The sequence below is a fragment of the Nesoenas mayeri genome (assembly GCF_963082525.1).
Source record: "Nesoenas mayeri genome assembly, chromosome: 13".
NCBI classification, from domain to species: Eukaryota; Metazoa; Chordata; class Aves; order Columbiformes; family Columbidae; genus Nesoenas; species Nesoenas mayeri.
The window spans coordinates 837,969-859,841 of NC_137550.1; the positions used below are offsets into that span (position 1 = coordinate 837,969).

General features: G+C 45.8%; 1 protein-coding gene across 1 annotated transcript in view; it reads left to right on the top strand.

The window, feature by feature from the left end:
- Positions 1-21,873, top strand: part of GPC3 (glypican 3) — a gene marked incomplete at both ends in the record, with an annotated part of 149,630 nt that overhangs the window by 117,302 nt on the left and 10,455 nt on the right. Inside the window, one exon of the mRNA XM_080352559.1 lies at positions 5,429-5,582. Within this exon, the coding sequence (XP_080208685.1) occupies positions 5,429-5,582 (154 nt within the window). The remainder of the gene's footprint in view (positions 1-5,428; positions 5,583-21,873) is intronic.

A 21,873-nucleotide genomic window follows, 5' to 3' on the forward strand; every position in this document is an offset into this window, starting at 1 on the left:
TGGCTTCATCAGTACAAAACCTGAGACATCTTGAAGCAAGCAGCACAGGGAAGTGCAGAATTTGGGTTTAGAGCAGCTGATAAAACAGCTGACGTGACCAACTCGTCATTTTTCCAAGCAAGGAAAATTACTTTTCCAGCTCCAAAGCCTGCTTCCACTTTATTAACATTTGATTAGCGATCGCTTCTTGTTCTGCTGAGCTTGAAATAGAAGTACAATTAGGAACAGGTTTCTTCTCTGCCACGTCTGCTCTGCCAAGGTGCATCCAACTGGAAGGGCCATAAGAAAACCACAATTTTGGGTGTCTTCCTGCCAAAATGGGTTCTTCTGTCCATGGGCTAATGCTGTGGTCGGAAGAGCAGTCATGCCTGCCTGCGCACACATGTGCCTGCTCTTGCAAGACAGAAATACAAATCCTGGATTTACAGATATTTTAAAATAAGTTTTAAATATCCTTATTTTTCAATGGCATTTGGTGCTCGGTGCCAGGGAACACTGAGTTTCTCTGTTAATATGTGTTGCATTTTGTTGCCGCCCGAGAGAGAGAAAGCTCTCTAGAGCTTGGAAAGAGCTGAGTGAAAATGATGCTGTTGATGTTGCCTTGAGTTTCTGCTTGTGCACGCTCCTGCGCCACCAAGGCCCCCGTCCACAGAAAGGATGGAGTGAATGGAGCTGGGAACCTCTCATGATGAGGGCTGGTTAAATAATAAAGAAAGTATTTGCTAATAAAAGATAATTTTTTCCATGCTATTTCCAGGGCTAATAAGCAGAGGAAGTGGAGAGAATCGATTCTCCTGTTGCATGCTTGTGTGTGATCAGGCCACAAAATTCAAAACACATGAGTTTTTAGAAAGTCCACAACTTCAGCCTTTTAAAATGGGTTCCTTTCCTCAATTCTTGCTTGTGATCAGATAATGACTTTCGTAAGCAAAACAACCCCAGCTGTATTTCATAATGGGAATATACTTCTGTACATTGTAATGAGCTGTTAACAGGGAACAGTATCGTGTGAAAATCTGCACGTTTCCCATGATGCTGCCCTGATTTAAAAGCCATCCATAAATTACGCTCTATTGCAGTTTTCAAGGTCAGGATTGGCCATAAGATCTAGTTTTTCCGCCCCCAAAACCAATATTTTCAGCAGGCTGGAATTTAAAATAGAAAAAATGTGACCGGTTGGGAATCTTGGGAGTTGTGTGGGAAGTGCCGCGGCGTCTGTGCCGGGCACCCCAAAGCACATGGCTGGAGTGAGTGGCTTGCGTGACGGAAGGGGAAATAACACCTTTGCTCCTCCAAGACTCTTCCTCACCGAGGCTCCTGAAGAAAGGCATCCCAAAGTTTTGCAGACAGGCCTGAGTTGGTGGGTTTGGCTGAGTTTCGAGAGGTTTTTAGCAGAGCCAGGGGCTGGTTTTCACTGCCGGGTTCGGTTCCCAGGGTCCCTCTCATGATGCAGCAAAGCGGCACTTGGACACGCGGCTGGGGATCCGGGGGAGTTTCTGCACTAAAGCACTTTTTCTGCTGTATGTGAATACTTGATTATTAAGCACATATTACAATTCTGAATATTATTTTAGCTGCAAGTCCAGTCTCCGTCCTCTCCAGCTTTTTAGGTTTGATCGTATTCCAGAGGCTTACTAAAAACATGTGAAGAATTTCTGCAAAACTCTATGGAACACTTTTATTAAATTCTTTCAGTCATGCAAGCTAAATTAAATGACAGCTCTGTCCACCAAAAGATTACAAATATCAATCAGACTTCTCCCCTAAACTCATGAAGGAATTAAATATTTTTCTAAAAGTCTTCTATTCCCTGTAATAATCTGTTTCACTGTTCTCTTTACTTTACATATTTTTGAAGTATGTTGAAAGGGCTGATTTCTGCCCTAAAGGAGTACCGTGCTTGTAGCTCACTGCTGATATTTTATCTGAATTTGTGGGCACAATTTGGGGTATTACTCAAATTGATATTTGCAATACCCCAAGCATAGTTTCCAAAAGGAGAAAACAGCTATTAAACTCTAGTCCAAGAAACATAATGCTGATTTCTTTTCAGAGATGGGAAATTAATGATAAAAAGTATGTTGCAGCTCTCACTGTTTAAGTTAAAATTGGAAAAACAAGACCAGGTGGCTCAGTGGGCTGGTGGGATGGTGAGCTCCGAGTAAAGTGGTTGTAAAGAATGAGGAGTTATAAAGATTTCAACATACGGTGGCCTGTCCAAATCCAGCTGAGTCATTACCCCACGATGCCGCATCTGTTTTTGTCTGGTCACTGTACGGTTATGAATAATTGTGTAAATCATGCTGAGATGCCCTGGGGAGCTTTCATTGCAGAAAGGCTCAGCACGCCATTCCCAGCTGGCTTGTTTTTTAAGCTGTAGGGAGACCACAGGACAAGCCAAGTAATAAAGATGTATATGGAGACCAGCCGGGACTGCCTGGTGTCCCTCGTGCTGATGCTCTGGCGGCTGATGTGTAGGTGTGGGTACCACAGCAGTCCCTGCCCTCCCTGTCCGGGGGGCCACGACTTCAAAAGGGATGAGATTGAAAAGAAAGCTGATGCACATTTGAGGTGGTGGACCTTGTAGTCAGGAGCAAAGGGAGTTTCTTGCCATGGTGGTTGTGTAGGTGGGATATGAGTGCCCTGCAGACACCTTAGAGATGTGTGTGCGCAGTGACTCCCGCAATTAGCGCTCTAGTTTACATTGGGTACATGATAGTGTATTTTTGCCATTATGGTTTAGCACAGAAGAGTAGATATGTCTGTAAACTGTTACAGCTGGATGAATCGTGTTTAAGTTAAAGCTATGTCACTGTTACTTACTACTTCAGTGATCACCGGACTATGTATTTTTCTGCCTCTTACCATAGGTTTTAAACCACAGGACATGAATAAACTGTAATGTCAGGGTACAGTGAGCTCCACTTGCTATTTAAGGATGGGGAATCTATGTTCAGTCCACCAAATATAATTTCACAAGGCATGCAGGCCATCAGGGAGGCTGTGTAATTGTCGATGAGCAGGATTGTGGCTGCTGCTCCGACCGAAGCCAAGGCATCCAACAACGTTCCTGGGTCTGGAGGCACTAACAGAGTAGGGTGGTATTTCCACCCCATGCCAGGTCTTCTGCTAATGGTGCCAGTAGGTTTTGTGTGACGGGTTTCATTTCTAACAGACCCAGCTGCAAAATTTGACTGATTGAACCTCCCTGTGTTTATCAGCAGCTGGGGAGCATGTGGCTGAGGATGGAGCTTTTGTCCTGGAAGAGGAAGGAGCAGCATGGCACAGGGATGTCACATGCACTCAATCCAAAGTCAGGGCCCATGTGGCATTTTTCAGAAATTTCCTGTTTTATCGTGGCTACAAAGATGTAAAAATTAAGCTGCTAATTTATGGCGTGCCAAGAAAAATGTAGTAACACAAGAGATGCTCAGTAATTTTAATGTTTGAAAACACACAACTGAAAAATCCTGATTTTCTCCCGCCCCCTACTGAGCTTATTAAATCTGAAAATATCCCAAAGCTTAATTCTCTCTGCCAGAAAGTTCCTCTGCTTTTTCGAGTAAGTAATGAAAGTTGTGCCTCTGAGCTGTGCCTTGGATGCAGAGGGGTGAGCATCCCCAGAGCATCCTGCTGAGGACTGAGCATCCTGCTGCTGAGCAGTCGCGGTCCCCTTCCACCATGGTGGGCTTGGATGCACTGGAGCAATGGGTCCAAACTGATACATGTTGTAACTAGATGCTGTGTGTGGGAAACCCTCATTATACCTCGAGCTGACACACTCTGTGCCGGGGGCTGCTGTTAGGGGTGGACTTCATTTAGAGGAGAGGAATCCAGTACGCAATGGTGTAAATACTTGAGCAGTTGGCATGGTCAGTTCCTGTGTGAGGTCTTCCCTGTGCTACCCCAAGCACTGCATTTGCCTTTGTTTGTGTGTTTACTTGTTGTTTTTTGTGGTTACGCTGTATTCTGGGAAAGGCCTGTAAATGTCTAAATCAAATACAATTCCTGAAAAGTGAACTGAAATAGTCTGAGCTGAAGCCTACTGAAGACCACAGACAGGCATCCCCTGAGTTGCAGGGAGAGGAGCTGCATTTTGCTTCCTGCCGTGGATGCAGGACTCATCAGGGCTGTCGCTCAGGATGGACCTTTGCACGTGCCAAGGAGAGGTTTGCTGCGTTGTTTGATGCAGCCAGGGGAACCTGAAGGGGTCTCATGTTGAGCCATTTGGTTTTGATTACGTTATGCTCCTCTAATATAAACACTAAGGTATGTGGACATTGCCGTGGACAGAGGGAACCAGATGCTGGAAGCATTCCTCCAAGGCTGTATAAACTTCAGCGGCTAAATATTTTAGAAACTGTTTTCTAAGGCTAGCTTAATAGTTTAAAAATATAACCTAGATTCCAGATATTAAAAAATGCCTTGAAAGGCACGCATATTGCTGCAATAGACAGAAGTAACTAAACCCCTGAAGTATGTGGAAAGCTCCCATTTTGCAATATCATCTCTGTTACTTATCCTTTTCATTATTTTTTTTTTTAGGGCCAAGATTAAATTCAAGAAGACTTTTAACAGCAGAGTGATAGTGATAGAAATTTTCAGCATATATTAACTGGCTGACTCACTCCTTTTCAAAGTGGATCTGGGTTTATGATGAAATAGCTGGCTGCTTTCAGCAACAAGAAAATCAGAAAAGTCAGCAGGAAGAGGAAGCCAATAGCTTAAAATGTGTCTAATTCCTCTGTGCACTGTGAAGGGGCAGGGTTGGGAGCTCCCACCCGTGTTTGGAAAGCCGTCCTGACCTTGTGCTTGGTGGAGGGGTTCAAATCGCCATCTCAGGAATGTGCAACCTGTCACTGTTATTTAGGACTCATCTTTAAAACATCCTTTAAAAGATCCTGTCACTGCATCGCTTGGTTATCCCAAAAACTTTGACTAGCATCCCCTGTGCTTCAAGAGTGAGGAATGAGATTTTTAGGTTAGGTTATTTTTGTGAGGAACCCTACGGACCTGAGAGATCTGCTGTTTCCTTTCACACATGTTATTTCTCAGATGGGATATAGCTCGTGTAAGCTGTGAGAATCCCTGGACAGGGTTTCCTTTTGCTACTGGTTTTTGCCCTGTCTGGTCTAACTCTGGACACGTGTTTTATAGCCGACTCCTGAGCGTGGGTGGTATTGGGTTCTCGCAGGGCTGGTAGATGTGCTCCAGCTCAGGTGATGCTCACTGAGGAGCTTTGTCCGTGAATGAACCTGAGCTCGTCGCTGCTTTGGCATGAAGAGCGTGCAGGGGTCCTGTCCCACCATCCTGGCTCCACCGAGCCCTGTCCCCTTCTTGTCACCCAATCCCCCTGCAAGCATGGGATGAAGAGGTGGGGAGGGTGGAGGGAAGCTGTTGAATGACTGTGGCACCTGGTGTCTTTCAGCTACTCAAAGGCATGGCTCTGCCCCGCCGAAAAGCTCCAGGCAAAACCCCAGAGGAGGAGGAGGAGAGTGGGGACTGCGATGATGAAGATGAATGTGGTGAAGGCTCTGGGAATGGAGATCTGCGAGTGAGGAACCAGCTCCGGTTCTTAGCAGGTGATGGGGATGGTGGTCCCGCGGCAATGCCCCTTTGGGGGTTGTAGGTCTTGGTGCTGGTGCAGGGAGCTGCTCTCTGGGGTCTGCTCAGGTCTGCTCGCTGCAGGCACCACCGATGCTCTCCGTGGCTCAGACGCTGTTCACGCTCAGCATCATCAGGTTGGCCTCAGCGCCGGCTGAGACAGCAGCTGGAGAAGAAATGCAACTGCTCTCCCTGGGCGCATTTACACGGGTGTGTTGAGGGCAACCTTATGGGAGAATGTTCAAGGCAGGTTGCAAACCCGTTGTAGGTCCCAGAGTCGCCCTCTTCTGTCCTTCCCACTGCTGCCCACATTCATGAGCTTAGAGATGAGCCTGTCAGCTTTCTGGAGTCCATCAGGAAGGCAGTAAAGATCGTGTGACTGCAGCAAATTACAGCTATTTCTGACAAAGAGTTGAGAGACTCATGGTAATTTTTTACAAATAACTCAGGCTTATTTTTCAGAAGTGATTTAGGTACTCAGGAGCCTAAAATTGCATGGCTTGCCAGTAAGAGTCATGTCTTCAGTTGCTTTCAAAAGGTCCATGAAGTACTCGTAGTGCTTCAAGGCTACGTTATTAATAAGGTAGTACATGGTCACCTGTCAGGAGGAGGAAGCAAAGGACTGGTTGTGACTTGGGCAGTTGCAAATGCTGCTGCTGTGTGTCTTCTCCCTGACCCAATATCCACTGTCATCCTCCTGCTGGCTCTGTGGAGCTCAGCAGCATCATCCTCTTTGCTCGCCTGAGCAAGACCAGGTGGTTTGAGGCTGTGTCTGTCGTGGATGAGAGGTGTCTGCTGCACCTGGGTCTGCAGGCTGGAGACTTGGCCCAATTAATGCTGGTTCCAGTGCTGCACATTGCTCTTTGAGAGACCAGACAACTGAACCTGGATAAAATCAGCTTTACAGCTTTGAAATTTAAGAGGCAAATTTGGGCTCTTAAACGAAGCACAGATGTTTATAAATTCCCTTCCATTGGTCTGGGATAATTAAAATATCCTTAATGAAGTGAGACCTGAAATATTAAACACCAGTTTCATATCAAAGATTATTGACACATTATGTAAAATATATAAAATACATATATTCAAATATGGGATAAGGGAAAGAAAATACTTTTTAAGTTCTCCAGCCCAGGTCTGAAAGAGAAATATAGAATTTGGAATAGGATAAAATGTACTTTATTTCATCCAAGAACTAAATATCAAAGTGAACGTTAAAGAAATACAGGTGATCCGCATTGTCCTGAGTTGGGAGCAGAGATATGTGTTTCATTTTCCATGATCCTTGTGTCACACCTTTATGCTATTTTTAATGTATTTCTGATTTCCTCTTATAGCCTTTCCCATAATATAATCAGTGACATCCAAAGCCACATAATAATCCTTTCTGCCTTCTTCTGTCTCTCTAGGCTAGTTTAATCACTGTATTGATCTCCCCGATAACCTGCCTGTCTAGCAATTTAGACCTCTCTTGTCACTGCGGTATGTGAACATGAAATAGGAAAAGAGGACTTGTCCTCCCTGTGCTACTCTGCTGGAGGGTGTTTGCTGCTGCCTTTGCTACGGGATGGCTAAATATTAACTTTAAAGCAGCGGTGGCTTTGGGGCGTTGTGTTCCTGACAGGTTAAGTCTTTCAAGTTGCCAGGAGCGAGGTTTGTCCAACACAGGTTTTAGACATCATCTGCACTTGCAGGACAATGAGCTGTGCCATTGTGATGGCCAGGGAGACTTTCTGGTGCTTCCTCACTTGCTGTAATGCTCTTTTTTTGTGCATGTTTTGCTTTAGAGCAGAAAGGCAAAGCTGATCTGACAGTGACAGAATCCTATTTGGTTGCTATTGGATATAAACTGTGACTGTCTTCAAGTTCTATGTTGGAAACAAGCCCAGGAAAAGTTGCTGATGGTGTGGAAATATTCACTTTCAACATTTTAGAGAATGATATTTCTTTTTACTTTGAAAGGGTATTTTTCAATTAATTTTTTTCCATCATATCACATGTGCATAGTACAAAATAAAAGGGAACAGAAGCCATTTCACATTCCACCCCCCGTCCTTCCACAAATTCTAAATTTTAGGTTAGTGTGCTGATTTGAAATGATGCCAGGCTTTGGAATCTGGAAGTAGTTTACAAAATGAACTTTTACATTTAGTGCGGCTTTATCTCTCTCCTTCCCAAGGTGGTTACGCCGTAATAGAGGCAGAAAGGACTGGGATTGAGTTACTGACTCTGTTTTTATCCTGTGCTGGATGCTCTGTAGCATTAAGGCGGGAACAGGGTTGGATGGCTGGGGCGGGTGCATGTTGTAGCGTGGTGGTCAAACCCAAAACCCCCCTTTGAGCGCATCTGAGTGCCTCCGTCAACCCTCAGAGGTTTGCAGTTGGGGAATGCAATTTGGGTGCTTTGCTTGCCTTTTCCTAGAGGCTTTGTTCAGCTTAGAGGGAAGTTTTGTTGGCTCTGTGGCGGCAGTGGGGAAGTTCTCCCTTGGAGAGGGTTGCCGGTGCCTTGCGGATGGACTTGGTGATGCCTTGGGGAGGTGGAGAGGTGGGTCCTTTGGGCTGGCGCTGCGTCTGGCTGGTGGTTGAGTGAAAACATTGGCAGAGTTTGCCACCTCCGGGGTCTTTGCATCTCTTGGATGCAGTGGAAATTTCTCCCGCTCTGGTGTGGGTGCTGCTGGTCCTGCTCGCTAACTGCAACCAGCTGCTCGGTCTTGGCCTCACCAAGATGTCCCCTCAGAAGGTCTTGAAAATGTGGAGATGAAAAAAGAGCAAAAGGAAAAAAAAAGTCAGTCTCGAATACAGACTAGTTTTGATTTATCGCCTGTTGTATAAAATGTAACCTTTGTTTCCTATTTATAATGAGCCTGTAATAACTGGACAGTCAACTTAAACTTTTAATGATTTAAACATACTTGTAAACTGTCAAGTCAAAAGTTTGTGAGTGACTATAAACATATGTTGGTGAGCGCTATATGCTAATAAATTCATTATTATGTTGCCCCAGTGGGAAACGTGGAGATGGCAGGCTTTTTTTTATGATACGTCTTTTATTGTTTGTCACATCTGCAACACATTAAGGATTTTGAAGGCAGATAATGTTTACAATAAGGGGGAGGACTGAAAATCTTACAGCTCGGAGAGGAGCCCATCCTGTGTGTCAACCGAGTAACTGTGGAGCCAGCACCCTGGCCGTGTAGCTCTAAAAATAGAGCTGTGTACATCCACGCACATGTATTTATTCCACACCAACAGCAAATCATGCCTGTGAATAAATTATAGTATTTTTTCCCCCAAATTACGAGTTGGTGCAAATGTCTTCCAGGCTGTATGGTGCAAACATGCGCTCGCACACCACTGGGATCGGCCGTTCTGCATCAGTCACCCAAAGCAAACAGAGCCCGGGGTGGTTGGCGCTTCGCTGCCGCTCCAGACAGCCACCCACTAATTAGCTCACCTCCGGCGTTCTCACTCGAGATGCCACTTATAACAGATGAGCTCGTTGCCAGGAAGCCTGAAAATAAAACATGGGTGCTGGAGAGGCTCCTGCACCGGGCGGGCGGCTTTTGCAGGAGCTGGGGGCGAGGAGGCGCTGGCTTTTTGCAGCATTTGCAAGGTGGTGTGGTCCAGCTCACCTCTGTGGGGATGCTGTGTGCCTGGACATCTCACAAGCTTTGCTGGGAGGAAATAATCCATTATAGTGGCCAGAGCACATTACCCAGCAAATGTTCTCAGCAATCCAGCAAGGGGGAGGGTGGGAGAATGAGGAGAAGATTTACCCTTCCAAAATATCTGTGTTAGACAGTAACAAAAGTTGTCTTGGGAACAGATGGATTTGGCAGAATTAAGTAGAAATAGTTTGTCCTGGGAAGGGAAGTTGGCCTCATCCCATGAGATATGTGAGGATAGATGTGTGCAATAAAGATATGTAAAGATGGCTCTGCAAGTTTGCATGTGTAAAACAGCTCCCCTTTCTGGCTGTTTGTGCTGCAGTTAGTTGTGCCTTTCTGCTCTCCCTTCATTATTTCTAAGGCAGAGAGGCAGTTCATAGTTTGAGCCCGGGGAAGCCCCAAGTTTTGCTGCTCCATGTGCTGCCAGCGCAGCCGGGGGGGCTGGACCTCTGTACGGGTGTCCAGCGGTCCATGCTGGAGCCAGGTGCTGGATGAAAGTCAAGATCAGCACAGCGTGTCCCTTGGTTTACCCAGATCTTTAACTCTTCAGTAGCTTCTGGCTTGCTCTGCCGCTGGTTTATCCTCTTGGCAGGGCTGCTATGAGAGCTCTTTTTAAATTGTGGGTTTAAATGTCACCTCTTGCTGGCTGAGCGTGTTCTCTTCGCGGGTGGAAAAACCATTTGTTGGTAAGCCCTTTATCCAAGTTACAAAGGTGGTGTTGCTTCCAAAGGGGAATATAGGCATGTTGTGGAGTGGGTGACATCTGTGGCTGCCACATCCCCAGAGCGAAGGGGCTGCCGTGTTCCTGTGGCTGTGGCCTGCGTGAGCACGGTGTGGGACACTGCTGGTTTCTGCCTCACACTGTGGTTTTGGAAGCTGTTCTGAACCTCTGTGAGTTGCAACTTGCATCCTATTCCATTTTTTAATATCTCCAAATGTCCCAGGAAACCATTCCACATTTTGGAGTTCTCAGTGCTGAGACGTCATTCTGGCAGCTCCGCCTTTGGTAACCTTCCTCTCATCACCCCATTTTCTCCCAGGTTTATTTCTGAAGGTGCTCAGTCTGAGATCCTTCCGCCCCACCCCGCTGTGGGAGGGAGCAGGAGGTGCTGCTGCTACGATGACACGTGAATTGATTTTTCATGGGGCATGCAAAATGCAGTTCATTTTGGGAAGCAAACGGGTTTCCCGTTTGAGATAGTGGCAGTGCAAGGGCCAGGCAGGGTCGCTTTGGGTGCAGTCCTCCTGGTTTCTGCAGCCCATTCCTGCAGGAGTTTCCTTACAAGTGTGTTTTTGTGCTGGAAACGGGGACGCTCCCAAGCTGGGAGTGCTCAGGCATCTGCCAGGGCTCACTTGGTACATTTGCTGGGAGACAGACCAACAGTTGTTAAAATATTTACAAGATCATGTCTTCTCATCCTTTATCATGGTGATTGCTTCTCTGCAAATGCCTTTAGGGTGCCTGTATCTGAGCAGCTCCTACCTACTGATACTGCTCGATTTAGTACTGGGTCTGGAGAGATGCTTCATTGCCATGTTCATTTGTCTGCTGAGAAAGACATTTTCAAATACCTGATTGACTTTTAAAATACTCCTTCTGCAGGTGCAAAACGTCCCCATCTGTGTGCATTTGCTGACGGCGTGAGGCCACGTGGCCGTCGTGCCTCCCCAGTAGACAGCCTGCAGGCTTGGATTGTCCTACTGAAAAATATCATGCGTACAGTATCAATATTTATTGTACGTGGCTCTGCTCAGCCTTCAGCAGAGGTGCCCTGTCCTTGGCTCAGGCGGCAGGGTGAGCTGTGTTGGCTTGATCCAGCATCCTTCCTAAAGGGAAGCTAAAAGCTTTAGGACTTTTAACATATATTTTTTTTCCTAAGGAGGAAGCTGTTGAATGCTTGAGTGAAGTGAGGAGCGCAGAGGCGTACCGTTTGACAAGACATTCATCCTGTCCCAGGGCAAAAGAAATGTCAAGGCCAAATGTGAGCTAGATTATCCTGATGGAAAAGCTGGAATGGTACCAACTAAAACAGTGCGATAGCTTGATTATTGCTTTTCTGTTTCAAGTGTTTGTGTTTGTTGAAATTTCTCCTTTTAATGAATATTTGGTTGGAAGTCAAGAATTCTTTGTTGCTATTCAAATACAAGCTAGAAGATAGAGAGGGAGTCACATGTAGCAGTTGGCTGAAGCTCTAATTGAATGGCAAGTTCATTAATTTGCTTTTGACGTCAGCAAAAATTGACAGACTGGGAAAATTATTGGTGGCTTTCAGAGATGAGGTTGTTTCACATTATCCTTCAGCTGGCACTTTGTGCGGCTGTGACTCTTCCAGGCCTCACATTGTACATAATGTATACATTTTGAAGGGTTCTTTTAACTGTTGTGCTGTGAGTTCCTCCGAAGAAACAGCAAGTCCACAACTGAAGAACTAGAAATTCATCTATGAGAATCAGTTTGCACTTTGAGAAAAGGTACATATATGCAAAAAAACATATCTATGAAATCAGCAAGTAAACCCACTGGACATATTAATCACATGCTCCTGTTTTTCTGGTTTCAATTTTGCATCTTTTTTAAAAAAAAAAAAAACTTTTTCAGTGTTGTGCTTAGAGGTTGCAGATTAAAGTCGATCTGAGCAGTTTGTATCTGATATGTTTAGGAGCTGAATTCTACTGCCTCAGTCCATTCTGACCCAAAGCAAAAAATGATGTATCGGTTGTTTTAAAGCCACATCAGTGGAGGGCATGTAAATCCCTGATACTCTCATATCCATAAATCACATGCATCACATTCCCAGTGTGAGCAGATGTTGGCCTAACATCCTTCTCTGGGAAGCCCAGATCAGTGCCAGTGAAGCTGGTTCTTGGGCTCAGTCTAAGGTGACTGGGTGAGGTTGAGGTGTTGGAGGCACACTGAAGGTCAGACAAGATGATGCTTCTGCTCGTATGTGTATAAATGCACAAAAATCTTTGTAAAACTCTGATTGTTATCAGTCCCAGATGTTTATAATGCCAGTCTGCTGGCAAAAGATTTACCTTCTATTTGGGTTGCAAGTTGTACAGCTTATATTATGCCAGAGCGTCTAAGGAGATCCTTTTCAACAGTGTAATTTGGAAGCTAATGTATCTTTAAATTGTTACCGAGTGTAGCATTTTACATGACTGAACGCATCAAAACAATTTAAAGTATGCAAAAATCTGCCCCGTTGCAGTAGTGATAGTCATATTTATGTTTAAAGGATGATGAATCAGTTTTTCTGTGGCTGAAAACATGCGAATTCTTCCAAAGCTGGGAAACACAATTCCTGACTTGGATACGAACTTACTTTTACATATATATATATATATATATACACACACACATTGTTTCTTGTTCTGGAGAGACAAAATAGTTTAACTGGATTTCTTTTTAAGGGTAAATAAAAGGATATTTCAGACAGAAGCAGACCAGGTGCTACTTGCTAATGGACGGACAAGATAACCTTACACTGATAGTCAGGGCATCTATATCTGGGCAGTTTGTTGTACAAAGACAGGTTTGTCTGCAAGCCTGATAACAATATAACGTGTTGATTGACTTTTCACGTAGGAGAGAGTGTCCCTTTCATTGAGTGGCTTGGCTTTTACTAATGCCTTACTGCAGGTAAGCTGATAAGAGTGATAACGGGGATGTAATAAACGAGGCTGGAGGGTGCAGCCCTGTTTGGCGTTGAGGAGAAGGCTTTGGTCTCAGAGGGTGTCCCAGCCATGCTGGCCAATGCGTGTGCCCGACACTCGTGTCGGTGTGCCAGCACTCAGCTGTAAAACATCACGGGCCCATCCTGTGGGCATGAGCTGGACCATGCCTCTCTTGCTCTGTGGCTGTCGTGGCTCCTAGCCTCAGAAAATGGGGGATGTGCCATGTCTGAAGAAGGGCTGCCTTCTCTCCTGGTGACATTTCCACTCTCCTGTGGTCCAGGACAGGCTGGTCCAGCTGAGATTCCTTCCATTGAACTGCAGGATCAGTGAACCTCACTTTGTTGTCCTTAGCTCTGGTGCAAAGACAAGGGGGTGCTGAGTGCCCATATTAGCTCATGGTTCTTGGGATCCTGCTGCAGTTTGTCATCACCTCCTTGGGAGCCTGACCAAACTGCTGCTGGTTTGCTTGGGGGGGGTCAAGTACATCTGTCACACCCAGAGAGGTGGTGGATGCCCCATCCCTGGACGCATCCCAGGCCGGGCTGGACGGGGCTCTGAGCAACCTGATCGGAGTGAAGATGTCCCTGCTCATGACAGGGAGTGGACTAGATGAGCTTTGAAGGTCCCTTCCAACCCTAACTAGTCTGTGATTTTATTATATCTGTGTATACTTCAGGTGTCTTTGACTACCTGGGCACCACTGAAGGGGAGCAGACATGGGACAGCACCAGAGCTGTGCTACCGCTTGGTGGTACTCAGGAACCAGAGCCATCAGCAAGACTGGGATAGGTAAGACTGGGCTCCTTTGGCACATGCCCCCATGTTGCTGGAAATTTGACTACAGGCAGTGACAAGGACTGAACAGGAGGAACATCCCATGGTGGGGACACTGAAAGCTTACATGGAGTCAAAGACACAAGAAGATGGAGCTAAGGTCCATCAAGGACTGTTAAACACAGCTTGGCTTGGAATGAGCTCAACATGTGTCTACTGAGAATTTATCTTGGGGAAATACAACTACATGACTACTGTATACACAAAATGAAGCCGGGTAGCCCTGTCTCATTGAAAGGGCGTAGGAGAGGGTCTTGGACTCTCATCTGTGGCTGCTGCATCATCTGTCCATCATCTTGCCCTGAGGCAGGTGTCCAAGAGAACAGGTGATGTTTCAGGTGGACCATGGAAGCCAACACTTACTGGAAAACTTTTACGTAAAACTTTCAGAACACTCTTGAGCCCTAAAAGGGAGAAGATGGAAAAGACTGAAATGCTTCAGACTGACTTAAAAATCTTGACCTCTTGATTCCCTTCTTCAAATTTGAACAAATGTGGTTGTTTTTACCTAGGAGATTGTGGCAATAACCTAGCAGTGCGAGTTGCAGCATCACATTATAGCAACCACTGAAAGCTCTGGGGAGTTGATGCTTGCTCAGATGTGGTTGAGTGAAAGCCCACACAGCAGTGATCTCCTTCCCTGGGATCCAACAGGTTCCTACTTGCTGCAGACAGAAGCATCACTTTCTTGAAAATTAGTTTTTACATCTTTCAATATATATAAAAGTATGTATCTATGAACTAATCAAGCCTGACTGAATGAAGCTCTGAGTTAAATGTCTGTAAGATGCCTGAATCTTTCCAAACAGCGATGCTCCCTGGGAATTCGTGGATTGTAGCCTGGTTGGAGGAAAACACATTGCTGGACGTGTGCATGGGACTGATCCTGGAGCCTGGAACTGGTCGTTGATGGTCTCCAGCAGACGGAAACACAGACCTGCCCAGAAAACAGCCTATCTTTTTAGTCCTTGCCAAAAAGATAGCAGAAAGAGGGAGAGGGATGCTTTTCCAGAGAAATCTCTCAAGACTCGTTTTTAATCCACATTTTTCCCCTCTTCTCCCTACCCCTTGTTTTGCAAGTGAACATAGTGTGTGTTTGGTTCTGTGCTGCAAATCACTCGTCAGTCAGTGTATTACCAGGACATGATCGGTTGCCGAGTCAACGCCGCTCTGTGTGCTCCAGAAACGGGGGATTCATCATCCATCAGGATGAAGCTCTCTCCAACTGGTGTGCATTAGCCCTGACTCGTGCACACACATCTGCCGGGGCTGACACCAGGAGTAACATGAACTGAACCAGGTGTGTCTGTCCCAGTGCTGCTCCTCCAGTTCCCAGGTGGAGCTCCAGCAGATCCCTGACTGCTTGCGCAGTTGGGATGGATGAGCTGTGAACTGGAGGAGAGATGTCCTCCTTCCCGCGTGGCGGCTGCGCTCTGCCTTCGCCGTCCATCCCCAGGGCTTTCATGGCTCTAAGGAGAGCCCAGGTGCCTTTCTTCCATATCAGCAAATTTCAAGTAGCCGAGTGCTTCTGGAGTTTACCGGCCTTGCCATCTTCCCTGGGTCTATAGTGCGTCTCACTTGGGGCAAAAAGCAGCTTGACCTCAGAATGTAATCTCCCCCCCATGTTTCTTTTATGGCAAGTTGGAAACTTTCTGATGGGAAGACTTTGTGTTGGAAAATGCCTCTCTGCTGGAATCGGGATGCAATAAAGCACACTGGGGGTTTGGATGGGATTATTTGTTTGGGAAAAAAACTGAGAGGTCTTCCTCTGCTCCCGGAGCAGGGAACTGCAGCAGCAGCCTGCTTGTCTGTACTGCAAGGTAATGCTGTCAGCTTTCGTTCAAGAGCGGTTTCTTGTCTAAAAGTCTGCTTGAGATTACATTTTTAATTATATCACATAAAAAAACCCTGAAATCTAAATGAATTTGTAATGAATCTAAATGACTTTGTTAGAGTGGTATGTTTTGGCATCCCCAAGTCAGCTTGCTTTTTTATAAAACAAACAAACAAACAAAATAACAGAAAACCTGGACACATTTTGCCTTTGTTCTGCTTTGTAGCAGTAGCACATTCCCCGTTTTCTGTGGGAATGGAAATCTGGCATTTTGACCAGCTTCTGTTGCTTAAGAAAATATCTTCAATGGTATTTGGGGCCATTGACAACATCTTGCTGTCTGTTCCCACCTTTCATTTCCTCTTCGCTTCCAGCGGGACCTGGGACGATGCTCTACCCTTCCCTCCCATGGGAGGCTGGGTCAGCGCCCAGCGCGGATCAGAACGCAAACCCAGCAGCGCCTTTTCCCGCACCTTCCTTCGTCCAAGGGCACTTTCTGTGTATCCCATCTCTGAGCAGCCAGGAGCCGGTGCCCGGAGCCCTGCCCTGGGGCTGGCTCTTTGCTGGGGGCCCCTGTGCGCTGCTGCTTCCCTTGGCCGGCTGCTCCCTTGTGTGATCATGTACACCACGATGTGCAGGGATGTATGTATGGCTGCGGCAGGTACTGCTGGCTGCAGTGGGACCCCGCTTGCTGTGGGCTGTGTCGGGTTTGGCAGCTGGACAGACTGCCTGGGCATCTGTCACCATCTCAGTGCAGCGCAGGAGTCCCGGCAGGATTTCTCAAATGTAAATTACAACTGCAATGTGATACACATCCTTTTTTTTTTTTCCTTCCCGCCTGCTCCCCTCTCCCCCCACCTCTTTCCTGTTTTAATTCAGTATCTTGAGTCCCTGTAAAATTGTTGGACTCGAAGCTATTTTGGAGTTGCTTGTGTCCCATGGATACTGGAGGCGCTTCCTGCGTGGGGAGGCAGACATCTGCTGCAGCTTGTTTTTGGACTTTTTTGTGTTAGGCAGACTGGAGTTGGCAGGTGGGAGCTGGTGGTTATTATCAAAGTCTGAGTAATATCCTCTGCCTCCCTGATAACTCTCTGCTGGCTACTCTGCAGCTTCAGTACGTTTGCTCATCCTTTTCTGGTTCTGGGTAGATCATTCCAGTAAAGAGTAAATTAAAAAAAAATAGTCGTGTGCTCCCCAAAGTTACTGCAGAACACAGCCTGCAATATCGCTTCCTCTTCCCTTGTCCACATAAATCATCTGCTAAGGCAAACGCAGAGGATGTGAAAGAATGCGTTTATACCCAAAACGCTCTCCTTTCGCCTTCTCTCTCAGGGCAAACGTCTGGCTTGTGCTCCGGTCCCAGCTGGAAGGGAACATCTGATGCGCTGTTGCCTTCAATTTCCCTTCCTGGCACTTGTAGCTTCATTTCTGCCGTTGTGAAGACTGAAAGAGGCTCAAGCTCTGGAGGAGGCCACGAAGATGATCGAGGGGTTGGAGCACAGAGGGCAGACTGGGCTGTTTAACCTAGGAAAGACAAGGCTCTGGTGACACCTTATAGGAGCCTTCCAGTACTTAAAGGAGGACTACAGGAGAGATGGGGAGGGACTGTATGAGAGAGTGTATTGACAGGGTGAGGGGTAATGATTTAAAACTGAAAGAGAGTAGATTTATATTAGATATAAGGAAGAAATTCTTTCCTGTGAGGGTGGTGAGGCACTGGAACAGGCTGCCCAGGGAAGCTGTGGATGCCCCATCCTGAAAGTGTCCAAGGTCACGTTGGACGGGGCTTTGAGCAACTTGGTCTGGTGGAAGGTGTCCCTGCCCGTGGCATGGGGGTTGGAGCTAGATGATCTGGGGTGCCTGTGGAGTGGGGCACCAGCTTAAGTATCTTGCTGATAGTTAAGTGTCTGCTAGGCCAGACAGTTAATGCTATTAGCAGATGCTAAATGGTTCTTTCTTATTTAGTGGCCTTAGTTTATTAAATCAGGCAGCAATACTCTAGGAAAAGTAGTGCCGGAAAAGGGAGCAGAGCGAGCTGTAAGTTTCTAATTTCTGCTGGATCAGGCCCCTGGAGATCCATGTGATCTGGTGCATTGGAGGCAGTGCTATTGCAGTGACTCATAAACAGATGTGCCCAATTTACATTGCAGCTTAATACCTTTGTTTAAAAAGAAAAAAATGTTTTTTCAAGACAAATGTGTTAAAGCAGATGTTTCCAGTAAAACAAATACTTGTGTGATTTACAAACAACTTCCCACTGCCAGAACTCATTAGAAAATGTTGAAAAAAGAAAAATGGTTCCACGTACCAACAAAAAGATAAAATAAATTCCAAAAATAAGGATGTAGCAAGGAGGTATTTCTACACATTAAATGAAAAGAACTGCTGTGCTTGGGTTGGGAAGCAAAAGTTTGAGAGCTGTTTTGGTTGCTAATAGCAGTAAGACTAACTCTGACCCGTTGCGTATGTTAAGGAACAGAAACCTGTCTGTAAAAATACTTAACCAGCTCCTGTTATGTAGGATATGGGGTAACCGGGACCACTGTGTGGGATTGCCTGGAGGTTCCTAAATCACTTCCATCCCATTGAAACCCACACTGGGAGACTGGACAGCTGCGGGACTGCACTGACCCTAAAGCAAAGTGAACAGATGCAGCCCCATAGCAAACCCCGCTGCGAGGGTTCCCTCCCTGGGCATCTGCCCCTCTGCATCCCACAGCCGGGGCTGGGACATGCTTTCTCAGCCTTGAGCCGCAGCTCAGGCTTCCCAGGGCCCTGCAAACCCAGCCGTGTCTCTGCGTTCCCTCGGGGGGCTGTGCCCGTTCACCTGCTCCTCCCAGTTTTTGGGAGGCAAAGGCAGGCATATGCTGAGAAATTCTTGTCATCTCCGGTCTCTTTGGAGCTGCTTTCCGCCCGGCTCCATAGCGGGGCCGCCATCACACAGTGCCGGCAAGCCCAACACTCATGTTACATACAGTTTGACACCCCATGTGGTCTTAATGGGTTTCCCAGGCTGCAGCTGCAGCACAGCCAGCACTTTTTGTTAGCTGGCAATCCCCCTTCATGTTCCAGCTCTCCGTTGCACAGGTATGATATTTTTTTAATGCACTTGCCACCTATTTCATCCAGGTATTTGTTGCTAAAGAAACAGTGACAGCGAATGTTTGTGGGTTTGTAGGCTGCTCATCTAAATCCCTCATTGCTTAGCACCTGTGCCTTGGAAACATGGTTCAACCAACTTCTGAGAAGACATGAAGTCATCCAGGCAGGTGACCACAGTGTCATGGTTTCAGCCCCCACCGCTCCCTGCTAGAGCATCACAGGAGTTCCCTGCTGGCAGAGCTGCTGGGTATATATATACGTATATATCTCACAGCTGGATGGCTTGGGAGGATGGGCAGAAAAAGGCAGCCTGGTCATCTTCTGCAGCCTGAGAAGGGTGACACAGCAGCCAGTGGCACATGTGAAAGCGATGAGGGTGATTTGAGTTCTGTTGCTTCTTGGCACATGGATGCAGGATGTGTCTAATCAGGGCTGTCGAGTTCATCATTAGGAAAAATGATCACTAATGTTGGAGACTTCTTGAAATGTTCTTAGGAACAGGGGCTGAGCGGGTGCACTGCAAGATGGCTGTGGGACAGGACTGCTCCTTGTCCCCACGGCTCCCTGGTCTCTCTGGTTTCCATGCTTTGCCATAAGGAGTGTTTTCGGAGCAAAACCTCCAGTGGTTACCTGCACAGGGGGACAAGGAGGAATTAAAAGCATCCCAGGAGGAAGAGGCCACTGCTGCCAAGTGACTCGGGGTGCTCAGAGGTGCTTTTCCCAGCTCACCCATCGGTGCTCGAGAAGCCTCGTTGCAACCTCAGCTCAGTAGTCATTGTTAGTAAATGGAGGCTTGTGCTCGGCTCTTGGAGACCATGAGGCTTGAGTGGTTAATTAATCTCCAAAGCAGAGGGTGTAATTAACGCCTGCAATGTGCTTTGAGACCTTTGGGTGAAAGGCAGCGTGCCATCGCTATACTTCACCTTTCCAGACAAAAACCACACGGCTGGGTCTGTGAAAATCAGCACTGGCTGGTACCGCATGTTGTGTGTGCCCATCCCAGGATGGCTGCTCCTTGTATCACAGTATTTTTGGGTCTTTTGCTCTCTGATGGTGCCATCCTGGGGAGGGCTGTGGGCAGATGTATCCCTATGCTTCTCTCCTCTCCATGCTATGATGCCACTGACTGGTGTAAGTTGTCGCGGGGACATGGAGCAAAATGGAGAAAAAAATCTCCCCTTGCTCCTTAAAGAGCAGTGATCAGGGACATCTCCATCTGCTTTCCTGATGTTTCTACACAGGCTTTTGTAATTTGTTCATGAAATACTTTTGTTTTTCAGCCATTTCTTCAAACAAAGAAGCAAAATTTCTACTACTTGCTTAGCGCTGGTTTTAGATTAAGTCATCATGCAAAAACTAAGAAAACTTTGTTTAAGAAAAAAATATATATATATATATTTTGGTAGCTTAGGGACAAGCAGGCAGATTGCATTCCTTATATCTATAAAGCCTTTTTTTCTCACTGTCAGCATTGTTTTTGTGGATATTAAACATAAAGGAAAGGAGAACAGATTGCAGGTACGTTGAGTTCCAGCACAATCAACTGTCATTATTTAAAGAAGATGCTTTTAACCAAGTCTTTAAAATTATATCCTCATTTATCAATTGTCAGGTGTAAAACTGCACATTGTACAGCATTGTTCCCTGTCACACCCTGTCCTGACGCAATCGCGCCTGCTCACACTTGGATCATCTGCAGACGTTTTACCCCACTTGCCACTGAGCATTAAGAGAAATAAATTAACGCTTTAAAAGTGTTGTATTAATTAATTAACACTTTAAAAGCGTTGCAACGTTTTAAATGTTGTATTTCATAGGAGTCAGGCAGAATATTTGAAATGGAAAGAAATGTAAATAGAATGAAATTCTTAAGCAAGATTATTGATATGACAGGACTAAAGAGCTTGGGATTCTGTGAAAAGTGCCTCCTTTCTTCCCTCTAATAAGTCCATTACTTGCACTCGGGAATATTTTAAGGTCCTTTTCATGCTGAATCTGGAGTTGAGCATGCTTTGCATTTCAAGCTTTGTCTATGAATCAGTGGAAGCCAAAGTTATTTCTGCTTTAAAATAACAGGAGCAGGGAACAGCTAATCTCTTTTCATTCTGAGTCCTTACATTATTTTACTGGACAGAGTTTGTATTGGCTACAAAACAGGGCATTCACAAAATCTATGAGAAGGAATTTAGTCTAAGAATGAAGCCTAGATTGCAGTATGCATAAAGGCTCCTTCTCCTAAGGCCATTAAGAAATTCCAAATCTGAGCTATTTTGAACAGTGACATTAAATTAGCCTTGCTAATTCCAGTAATTCAAGCCGATAGCTGAGTTTACAAATCTACTAGATGAGGCCTTCCCATAATTACAATCTCAATGTGCTTTTCAGCTAAGGTGAGTTGGCACAAAAAAAGATAAATAAATAAAAGGGGGGAAAATGCTCTTTCTGTTCTGGCTTTTGAGATGAATATCTCTAAAGAACAGTTAACCGGCTGTATTACACCAATAAGACGTCCCCTGTCCTGGACTGGTAAGTTCATTTTGCCTCTAACATGCCAGTGAAATGCAGAAAAGAGACTGAATTTTCCCCTGCTTTGTTTTTTTCTGTTGTCTCTTTTCAAAGGAGCCTTAATGCTGCTAGTGCTTTTAGTTCAGTGTTTAGTTGTTTATTTTACAGTAGTGATTCCTATTGGGAAAAGAAGTCTGTGTTAGCTTTTTTTTTTTTTATTTCAGCGGGGAGAAGGGGGCAGAAAAAACAGCCTTTGGTGGATAAATTCAAGTTGAGCAGGTGGAGCAAGGATCGAAAGCAGCACCCCTCCTTATTCCTCTGGAGAAGTTGGCTTCCAGATGCTAACACATCCAGATGTTCCCAGAGTGATGGAAAGGATTTGAGAGGATATGTTCTCAAAGCTATAAGGCACAAAACCATGAAATAAATAAAAATAGAGTGCATTATTTAAAAGAGTGTTAATTTTATTAGAACTGAGCTATTATAAGGGCAAATGTAAGTATTCAAATCAGCACTTAACTTGGGCTGCAACGTTCATAAAATGCCCTTTTGATCAAGCTGTGTTTTGATCCTTATTCTATGAGCATCATTCAAAGTGACCGAACTGTAGCTCCAAACAGGCATCTGCAGCTGCAGAAGTCCTTGAGCA